The 11417-nt window shown below is 42.4% G+C and overlaps 1 protein-coding gene across 2 annotated transcripts; it reads left to right on the top strand.

Annotated features, from left to right (window-relative positions):
- Nucleotides 1-635: 635 nt before the first annotated feature.
- Nucleotides 636-7675, top strand: bmf2 (BCL2 modifying factor 2). 2 transcript variants are annotated; one of them, XM_027030134.2, is made up of 4 exons: nt 636-772; nt 2699-3034; nt 3281-3480; nt 7231-7675. In XM_027030134.2, the coding sequence occupies exons 2-4, from the start codon at nt 2713-2715 to the stop codon at nt 7339-7341; spliced, it is 633 nt and encodes a 210-aa protein (XP_026885935.2). In that variant the 5' UTR covers nt 636-772; nt 2699-2712; the 3' UTR covers nt 7342-7675. The 2 variants fall into 2 exon arrangements, with proteins under 2 accessions (XP_026885935.2, XP_026885934.2); XM_027030133.2 differs by having other exon boundaries at nt 3260-3480.
- The last annotated feature ends 3742 nt before the right edge of the window (nt 7676-11417 follow it).

The following is an 11417-nucleotide window of genomic DNA, read 5'->3' as shown; positions in this document are numbered from 1 at the left end:
GAGTTACCAAGACATGCTACACTATTATAAATAGACGTATCTTTAATCCTCTTTACTCACAGCAGAAGCTGATGCCATAGGTTGCTAATATGTGGACAGCTGATAAACCATTTTTTAGACAAGAAGACAATTTTAAGCCATGTTGAATTAACCTGCTACTAACCCCACACGCTACACATTTTTTATTTTTATTTTTTGCGTATTTTCTCATCTAACAAACCTTACTGAACTTAGCAGCTTCTTATCTAGACCTTCATCGGATGGGTTAGCCATTAAAAAAACAAGAATAAGAGGAAGTGATGTCAAATCTGTAATCAAATGGCGACATGTGCAAAAGGCTTAAATATAGAATCTGTGATCCATTGCCTTTTTTTCTCTCTTTTTGTGATCATGTACGCAATCCAATGCTGACCCTGCCCTTACGGGACCGGGTTACTTCACCAGCGCAGGCTGGTGAACGTACCTCTCCTTTAAGTAAAATTAACATACACTGTGACGTATTGGCGAGAGGGCGTGGCGTCCGCCGAGCTCGTGTCCGGGCAAAACACAGCGAACGCGCCATTGTGACGTTTCGCTAGAGGGCGTGGCGTCCGCCGAGCTCGTGTCCGGGCAAAACACTGCGGACTCTTACACACAGACTCAACGCAGCGGCGAGAACAACAACAAAGCCAAGTGGCGCGGTTTCTGAATGTGGATTAGTAATTACGCGCAACACTCGATAATAAGGCCTACCACTGAATAGAGGCATAAAAAGAAAACATAAAAACTGGCGGTAAGTGCTACTGTCCTCTGTTGTCTCAGAAATTGTGGTCATTTTTTTTTTTTTTTTTTACAGCAGGACAACAAAATGTAAGCTTCCGAGTGTAGTATGTTATGGAAATTGAAACGAATGTACTTGTAGCCTACACATAAATCATTCATTATCATCTTGGTTTGGGAGGACGTAAAGTGGCGGTATCCATAACGATGCTTTGACGCTTCGTGAAAAGTTAAAGTGAAGATGCACTACATACGACGACTCAGATATTGCATCCAAAACATAAATGGAAGTAGCTACTATAAAACAAGCACTAATGTCTCATGTCAACCATAACGTTGGTCGCGCTTTACCGAAGCAAGGACGCGTCAGTCCGCACATGTACATTTAGCTGAAGCGATTTCATTTAGCGATCAAACTGCTGCATCGTAAAGGTTCCCATGGCGAGAAAAACCCCAATAAACATTCATACAAGTAGTAAACATCACACGAGACAGCCTCATGGCGTTCCGTCAAATGATTCAATTAACACTAGTTAAAATGAAATTGACAAGGAACGGACTAAAGTCATCAAACAAATACAACGACCTCGGCAAGAAAAAGAGCGACAATGTTATAGCACGAGCGTAATTCTTTTTGTTTTTTCGCAGCAACCTAATTGTAGGAAATATTCCAGCCCAGTTTCCCGATATATGTCAGACCATATATCGCAAACCGATATATGATCTGACATAGACCGCCATCTAGAAAACTTTGCATGCACAGTCCGTCACGTAAGTTACTAAATCAGTGCGAAATTGTTTTTGACCTTTGGTGCGCATCGACGCGTTAGACTGCCAGCCGAAACTCGACGTGTGATCGCGCAGCGATCGCGCAGCAGGTGCACTAGCTCGAGCACCCTCTTCACAAAGGTATTTGGATAAAGGAGGGTGGAAAAACACCAGTTTAACAGTTAGAGGTGTTAATCAACATGCAAATATGGTTGCACGTTGTTGTAATTATGTGAGAATGTCGCCCTATTTAAATTGCTTTTGCATGTTGTTTTATTGTAAGTAGGGCTACTCCTTGTTATCCGTGCTAAATACTGGCCTGTCACGTTGATGGTGACGGGGGTACGCTTCGGGAAATCTCACATCTGTAGATGTTACACTGTAGATGTAGATGTTGCACTGTAGATGAAGATGTTCTGTAGATGTTACACTGTAGATGTAGATGTTCTGTAGATATTCGTGCGAAGCACGAGACAGCGAAAGGAGCAGTCACGTTGCTTTCTCGTGCATTCATTCTCGCACGCCCATTCAGCACGTCCTGCTGTGGGTTCAGCTTTCCTGTCTCATGCAATGTTTTTGAATGAAGGTTTTTCCACCTCTGTTGTGCTCCTCTTACCAGTCCTCAGATGACGGCTCTAGAACTAACAAAATCTGGTACTTGTTTGGATGTGCAGATATTTCACTGAATGTTCACACATTCCTGTTTGTTGTTTTGCCACCTGTTTCTGACTTTGTTATGAATAGACCGGATTCGCTCTGCTTTGTTTTCTGGGAAATGCTGAAACTCTCCCTCATTTAAATATAACTTCAGTGAAACTGTGATGTTGTTGTGGTTTGGTTGATGTGTGGGGCTGATCTCAGACCAGTTTTAAAATACCCTTTTTTTTTTCTTTAACCATGGCCAGTAACGTCACTAAGTGTGAATGACAGCTACTTGCAAGCAGTTTGCATAAGGACTCCTTTATTATTCGCAAGTTTGAATGTTTTGACAAAACTCTACCTTAAGAGATAATGAGCTTTCTGCATTTGTGTTACATAAGTGTTATAACTTATATATAATAATGGCAATAAAGGGCAGTTGAGCTGAATCTGTGGATGTGTCCAGTGAGTGGTGTAGTGGCTGTGTTGTGGCTGTGTTCTGACCGCAGCTCTGGTCTACTCTGATCTCCAGGGCAGTGTCCTCTGATGGAGGATGAGGAGGAAGGCTTGTCTCTGCTGTCCCTTTTCCATGGAAGGTCACTCACTACCACGCCTGTTGAGGACAGAACTACTCTGGACCGAACGACAGGACCCCCTACTGACAGTGCAGTGCAGAGCTCTGCTGTCGTAGCAGGCATGCCCCTGCTACAGACCACGCCGCGCTGCAGGGTCATGGCCTCTGGGCCAGACGCAGCTCCCCCTAGTGGCAGGGCCAGGCCACTTCAGCGGTCCCTACATGGAGCCGTGGGGTTGGGGTTAGTGTCCACGCCTACTACAACCACGGAAGAGACGAGAGCATTGCTGCACAGTAAGGACAATCAGTAACGTATGTGGTATAAAGAAAGACTTAAAGTAGAGACTCCCAGTGGATGTCATTTAGGGCAAAGGTTAATCCGTGTGCAAAAAAAATGAGCTCATAGCGCAGATGTTATACTGACAATCGCATGACTAAATACAGCCAAATGCACAACACCTGCAATATTAAACATGAAGTGGATTTGCCAGAGAGTGGATGGGTTTAACATGTGCACAGGTTTGATTTTCTTCCCTGAAGGTGACCCTGAGTTTGGTGCGCACTTCCTGACTGTGTCGGAACCACCACATGCCACAGCAGAGGAGGATGAGGAGGAGGAAGAAGTGGGAATGCCCGAGGAGAGAGATGAAGAAGCGCGGCCAGGAGCGAGTGTGGAGGTGCAGATCGGACGGAAGCTGCGTGAGATCGGCGATCAGTTTCACGAGGAGCATCTACAGTTGGTGAGAGAGAGGAGGAGAAGGAGAGAGGGAGAAAGGGTGTCAGAGAGAGAGAGAGAAAGGGAGAAAGGGTTGCAGAGAGAGAGAGAGAGAGAGAGAAAGGGAGAAAGGGTGGCAGAGAGAGAGAGAGAGAGAGAGAGAGAGGTGGGGGGTGTTTGGGTTGGAGAGAGAACAGATTAATGAATTAATATGATCTTAAGAGATTTCTTGATAATGGGGTCACACTCAAAGTAAGGATATGCAGAAGTGAGTGAGTGGGTTTGTTAGTTTGAAGTGAAACCTCTTCTGGGTAAGGCTACATGTCAGAGATGTGCCCACTGGCTTATCAGAACATCAGCATGTGGTTATGCCCCACGCTTTTCTTAAGTTAACTAACAGGAATCTATATAAGTGGCACGGTTGTTTTTTGAGATTGGAGCAACAGAGAACATCATCTAACACCATCACCATGTCCACCACATGGCGATAAAACTTCTTAACATCTTTACTAGGCTTTGTGAGGCCTCACGGGCTCCAGTACAGAGGTCATGTTTACTCAGCACAGCCAACAGACTGATTCATATCTGACTGTCTGATTATCAGACTGTGATCATTCCTATAGTACTAATAAACCAAGCAGTGATTTTATGACACTGGGTTTAAAGGCATGTTCCGGTGCTTATTTTTGAGTTCAGGGTAAAACAGTTTTGCAAGTTTGCTTGGTTTTTTTTTGTACACTGTATGCCGAAGAAAAAATCAGCACTGGGATATTTCTTTACCACTGCAGGTGTTGGGTTTTTAACTTCTGTTAGAGACAGTTTGTCCTGCTTTCAATTTCAGGTTGTATTTGGTGCTTCAGAAGTCTGATAGTCCGAATAATGAGGGTTTGAAATCAGAGTGCCAAGAGCCCGTTCTCTGCCTGATCCTTTGACGTGGAATGGTATGGTAGAGCAGTTCAGATGTCCCCAGAATAGCTGGGTGCTCTGCGCTGTATGCTCTAGGGATCGCACTGAGTGACCTCAGTCCAACTCAGGAGATCAGTGTTAGCCTGCCCAGTACTGGATGGTGTTTTTAAGAAAGTGTAATCACGCTAAATTACACAGCACCTTTTGTCATTTGAAGGATATTTATGAAAGTGTAAATATAATTTACATTAAAACGCAGGCAATAATAGGCCGGGTGTACATTCAAATAACATCAGGATACTGTGTACCGTCACCTTGTCATTGAAGTCCTGCTTGTTTATTGCTTTCTTTTTAAAATCATATGTAAAAAGAGAAGTGAAGTGTAAATACACAAACATCCCATATACAAAGAAAAGCCACAAACCCAGCAAAGTGTGCAAGTTCACTTTCAGATCAGTGTGACTGATGAGTCACGTGTCTGTGTGTGTGCGCGTGCGTGTGTGTGTGTGTGCACGCATGCGCGTGTGTGTTAGCATGTGCTGAGTAACCAGGCTAGGACCCACTTATGGGTAACAGGTTACTCTGATGACAGGTTATGATTTTATTTGTGTTTAGTTACTTGAAACATTATTTGTGCAGGAAGCCCAGCTGAGTCTTGTTTATGTTATAGGCAGGTGGAGCTTGTACATCAGAAACAAAAACACCACACAATAACATAAAAGAACACAGCAAGCACAGATTTGTGCTTAAAAGGGGTGTGCTGCCCTCCGTGCGCTTTCACGCTAACTTAGCAGGTGTGTGGAGGACGTAAAAGATGAACGGCTCATCCATATGTTAACATGCAGGCTGTTCGTGTACTCATTAAAGAAGGGGGTTTCCAGGATCCGTTGTCTTCAGGGAGTGTTAAGAACAAACACAGCATCTTTCCTCTCACTGGCTGCGTTTGAGTGTTCACTGCTTCGGAATGAGACGAGGCAGGGTTAAGGTGGGGTTCTTAAACCCTGCCCTGCAGGTCACAACTCCAGCACACTTTTTTGAATTTCCTTGCTCCAGCACCCTTGACCCAGTCGATGACTGGTTTGGTGATGAAGTGGTGAGCAGAGTGGTGGATCAGAGCAGGCTCAGAAAGGTAGAGTGGGTACGATGGACCTGTAGTGAGCACTCAGATAACACATGTTAATGGACCTGAGAATTAGGGTTATTATTAATGGTTAGGTCTTAGAATTGTACAGATGAAAGAGAGTGAAGTGATTTGAATAATATCTTAGGGATTTGGAGTAAGTGTTGTAAAAAAACATTGAGAACTGCTCTGAGGGGTAATTTGCTGTTAAAGAAACAAATGGCCAATTAATAATGAAATGAAGTTGGTGTCCTTAAACAAGGCTGTGTGTAAGGGAAGGTGGTAGAGTCGGGGTTAGTCTGGTCTGAGTGAGATTAGGACTATAGAGTCTGTGTTAGCCTGGTCTGGGTGAGGTTAGGACTGTAGAGTCTGTGTCAGCCTGGTCTGGGTGAGGTTAGGACTGTAGAGTCTGTGTTAGCCTGGTCTGGGTGAGGTTAGGACTATAGAGTCTGTGTTAGCCTGGTCTGGGTGAGGTTAGGACTATAGAGTCTGTGTCAGCCTGGTCTGGGTGAGGTTAGGACTGTAGAGTCTGTGTTAGCCTGGTCTGGGTGAGGTTAGGACTGTAGAGTCTGTGTTAGCCTGGTCTGGGTGAGGTTAGGACTATAGAGTCTATGTTAGCCTGGTCTGGGTGAGGTTAGGACTGTAGAGTCTGTGTTAGCCTGGTCTGGGTGAGGTTAGGACTGTAGAGTCTGTGTTAGCCTGGTCTGGGTGAGGTTAGGACTATAGAGTCCGTGTTAGCCTGGTCTGGGTGAGGTTAGGACTATAGAGTCCGTGTTACCCTGGTCTGGGTGAGGTTAGGACTATAGAGTCTGTGTTAGCCTGGTCTGGGTGAGGTTAGGAATGTAGAGTCTGTGTTAGCCTGGTCTGGGTGAGGTTAGGACTATAGAGTCTGTGTTAGCCTGGTCTGGGTGAGGTTAGGACTGGCAGTTTCCACATGCAGCAGGCGCACAAACACTGAGGAAGTGAAGCCAAGTCTGGGTGTTTATACTGTGGGCTAAATATAGAACATGAGTCATCCACAACGTCACTGGTAACATGACTGCTGCCTTAAATGTAGGCTAACATAACTCTCTGTGTGTGTTCGTGTGCGTATGTTACTGTGACAAAGAAATCCTTTCGTGATAAACTAATAGGTTTTTGTAGAATGTAGGAATGGTAAATAGCAGTGTTGCTTTGCAGTGTTTTTCACTGTAATGCTGTTTGTAAGACACAGTAAGATGAAAGCAGCTGACTGTGTGTGATATGTCAGGGAGAAGGTGGCTTACGCAACACACGGCAATACTTCCCCTCCATGGCAATGCACTGATCTACTGACATATAATCCCCGCCCCCTCAAAAGCTTAGTGGCCATGTGTCTTATTGGACAGGCTTGCGGTGCATTAATATCTGCTATAGGGAGATCGCGTGACCTATAATCTCCACCCACAAGCCCAGTGGACAAGCACATATCAAGAGACTTTTAGGGAGAATTATATGGAGAGTGGAAATAGTGGGGGAACAGCACCATCTAGTGGCCAGTTCTTTTTTTGCATCTCAACCGTCACCGAGTTGCCCCACTTCCCCAGAAAGGTTATAGTATGAAACACTTAACATCACACAAAAAGTAATACGACTTATTTATCTGAGATAAACAAATGGAAAAGATAACTGGTGCTACCAGTAATATGATATTTCTGATGTGAGAGAACCAGCAGTATTTTTATGATGAATGAAGATGTATGAATGATTTTTCTTTTCCCTTTTTGGCAGTTCCTGCAGTATCAGAGGGCCCAGTTGCCGGGTTGGTGGCACATAGCAATGACACTCTACAATTTCCTGTTTCCAGTGGAAGAGATTGGACCTGGTGGGGGTCAAAGGTGAAGAAGCCCTTCTGCCCTAGGCACTAGTGCTCATCACATGTTGTGGTCTCTATAGAGTGCGGTTAAAAGAATGTGGACTCATGGGAAGTCTAAAACAATCAAAAAACGAAAAAGAGAACACGAGAGAGTCACCGCTGGCCGGAGACCTACCCCCTCCTCTTTAAAGAAGCCATCCTCTGAATAGAGCCCCAAAAAGGCAGTGTCTCTAGATTTCTTATCTTTGTTAACTTTAGTTTTTAAAATTCATTTGTTTTCACTTTACAAATTGCTAGACCTCGTCTAAGCTCAGTGAATGCCTTACTAGAGCCAGCAGCACCAGTAAAGTGATTTGTAGAGAGAAGAGGCTGACAGAAGAGCCTGTTACCATGACACCTGTGCACAAGAGCCTGTTGCCACCACACCCGTGCGGTGGAGCCTGTTACTACGACAGCCATGCAGAAGCACCTGTTACTACGACAACCATGCAGAAAGCACCTGGACTGCTCAGTGTATTGTGTTGGGTTCATTCTTAAAGAACAACAACAACAACAACAAAAAAACTCAACAAAACCTGAACCCTCTTTTGTTCCTGCGGTCCATTCTGCCGTGTTCCCTTGGCTCCATTCTCTCTCGGTTCTTTGGTGGTCCAGATTGCTTCGTTGTGTCTCTGAGGCAGTACACACCCAGAGCACAGAACAGTGCCAGAAGGAGATTCAATTGAACAATCATGTGTTTCTGTGATTATAGACAGAGAAGCAGTAGACAACTGCTCTCTGTAAATGACAGACCCAAACGTAATCGACAGAGGAGTGTCACCTTAACGTGCCATCGTGACTGACCAGAAGCCTTTAAGATCCGTTGTGTCCTAGAGATCAGACTCTGTTGTGTCCTAGAGATCAGACTCTGGTTTCGATCTCCCCAGTTCAGTACAAAGTGAAGTCAAATATCTGCGTGGTTTACTGAGGAGTTTTGCCTTTGAACTGTTTCTCAGTCTAAGCTGCAAGATTTTTAAAAGTAATGGTTTTTTTTAATTTCTTCGTGGAGTTATCTTGGATTGGATCAATTTTGTAATGAGATCACGTTCAGTCTTTCTTGAAGTTCTGGTGGTTAGATGACCTGAGATGACCTGAGACTGTTTAAACGGTGCTGAGTTGTAAAAGACTAACCTATCATGGCCACATTTAGCAAGTATTTGATCATAAAAGCATGAAACAAAAATGTAGCACATGGTCCTATTTTAACTGAGGAACAAAAATAGTGCAAAATTTGTTTTACAAACATCCAATATATCATTTGGAATGTAAAGTTTACACATAAAAAATACTTCTAATAAAATACTTGGTTGATGTGGCTATTTTGGATAAATGATCACTAACCCCTGTAATGATGACAAATCTAGTGTATGTGTGTATGTGCGTGTATATATATATATACGCACACACACACACACGACTAACAAAAAGAGTGATATGTAAACTTTGCTTTCAGGTGCTGAGATGTTATCAGATTTTGGAGAACATTTAATTATTACAATCATTGTAGTTGCTTGAGCTGGTCTTATGAAAGCAACTGTGCTGTAAAAGCAATACTGTTGCACAATAACAGGCAGGAACCAGCACCTACGGAAGATCTATAAAAATCTACGGCCTATAACACCCAATACATGCGAGATAGGCAGTCGCTGGTAGGAAATTACTGTAAAATCTCTCAGAATTAATAATACCTACCATTACACGTTCAACTCCCCAAGCCCGTGGTTCTCATGACAACTCGGTTGAATAAGTTGGAGGAACTGTACTTTGGTATATTTGGTGTAACACCACTGCTTTTAACAGAATTGATTGGAAATTGTGTATCCTGACCTCCCCCTTCCCTTAAGATTGACATTATTGATATTTAGCTGTGAATATGAATATATATATATATATATATATATATATATATATATATATATATATATATATATATATATATATATATATATATATATATATATATATATATATATATAAAATCTTCCCAACAGCCCACACCTCACCATGTGCTTTTATCTATTGTGATGGAACAACAGGCTCTTTGTGACCTCACCAGTGTGAAATTTGAATATTTATAAATTCTTTCAGGGTGTGGCTCGGATTTGATCAGCATCCAATGAGCAGGCCAGAAGGTTTCACACGACTGGCTCATGACTTGGAACTGATTTGTTTTTATTTATCTTTAGTAAGAAGGATGGGTGTGAAGGAAGGGGCTGTAATAGATTAATAGTATTTATTTATTTTCCATATATAACTTTGTAAAATGAAAGGAATATGAATTGATTTAGGTAAATTCTGAATAATGACAGATGCAGGTGAAATCTAAATACAGCAGCATTCCACATTGAGGAGACCAAAAAGGTTTCACACAACGCAACCTGGTATTTGTACCATTTTTACCATTCACAATTGTTACTAACCAATATCCTTGTGCACTTTTAAAAGAAATATGTTACATCTTAGCCATTGCGAAGTACGGCTGGTGCTAAGAGTTTGTTTTGAAGCTGTATCACAGTTCTAGTGTTTCCTTGACTTTGAGTCAAACCAACAGCTGTTTATGAAATTCCCTGGAGTTTCAAATCAGGTGTGTTAAGACCTTGGAGAGCACCAATCAGGAGCTTTGCATTAGATGCTGACCAAGACTCACACGCTGGTCCTGGAACACAGTCCTGAACAAACTATAATCTTCACCATTCTTCCCTGTTCTTCTAAATTGGTGGGCATTTGGCTCTGCCCTGGACCTCTCCACGGCTCTGAACAGCCTGTTGATCTTCACGTCAGTTCATTCCCAAGGCCTTTTTGTTCAAGTGTATTCGATCAGAGAGGGGGCATTGGGTCCAACAGGACTGGTGCCAAAATGTCCCTTGCTTGAACAAAATGGGATTTCCATTTCCACCCTGCGATTCATACCCTTGCTCCGTACGACTAACCTACAGTGCTATGCTGCATTGCTGTTTTTCCACTAGCCAAGCTTGCATTAGTTGTGCCTCTTTTACCCGTGAATCGCTCTCCATGATGCTGTGCAGACAATCAGACCTCTACGTGTGCCTTAGGGCAAGCACACCAGCGACGCAAACAGGCAAACATGCCGAAAGATGAAAATAAGAATCACAACAGCCTTTGATGTCAGCTTTAAGCACATGCACATGCTTGTTTGCCACAGATCAGTGCTCTGGAGTCCAAGCAAAAGGCTAGCTCACTGTGCCTAGTTACACGTTACATCCTGAACAAATAATCACAATTTTAATTATCCAGACGGGAAGAAATTGTCACCTTGCAGTTTTAACATCTTGAAAGCCAAACTTAATAAAAACACATAATAATAATCTCACATAAATCAGTTACAAGAATTCAGAATGGAAAATTAATTAAGAAACCGTGATAATACACATAAGCCTAATGTATTTGAAAACAACTTGACACCTTTCTGCCTGTGGCATGAATCACAAGTTAGTTGTGGCTACATTTTTTTGCTCAGTGCAGGCATTGTGAGGCATAACTCCGCCTACTCTAGTTGAGCCTCATCTCTGGCCAAGTTGATCTACTGTAAATTAACCTATAGTAGTAAAACTGAATCCAGTGTTTTGCTTGGACCGGGGCTGCCTGTGTCTGTTTATGTTTTGATGCCCTTTTAAATGCACTCTTAAAGAAAAGATTTGGGGAAGAAGCGTTTCATCAGGTGTATAAAACCCATTTTTGTTTTCTTTTTGAATGTGTTATATAGGAGTTAAAATATCCACGATATCCCTCTGCCTTTTAAAATTGCTTTAAAAAATAAATAAAAAAATGTAAAAAAAAATTATAATAATATAATTATAAAATTCTTATGGGCAAACCCTGCTATTAAAATGTGAATAAGATGTTCTTTTTTTATAGATTATATGCTATCATAAATGCTGTCATATCGATCACAAATGCTGTCAATCTTTTCTATAAGGCTCAGTGCATTAAAGATGTAATGAACTCATTAAAGATGTAATGAAACTTATTGTGTTCACTAACTCAGGGTAGAATTCTACATAACTTTAGGACACCACTCAAAGTCCAGTTGCAAGATTGGCAG

The sequence above is a fragment of the Electrophorus electricus genome, chromosome 8, assembly GCF_013358815.1.
Source record: "Electrophorus electricus isolate fEleEle1 chromosome 8, fEleEle1.pri, whole genome shotgun sequence".
Classification (NCBI taxonomy): Eukaryota; Metazoa; Chordata; class Actinopteri; order Gymnotiformes; family Gymnotidae; genus Electrophorus; species Electrophorus electricus.
The sequence above is the reverse complement of the archived record's forward strand: the minus strand, read 5'-3'. Positions and strand labels throughout refer to the sequence as shown.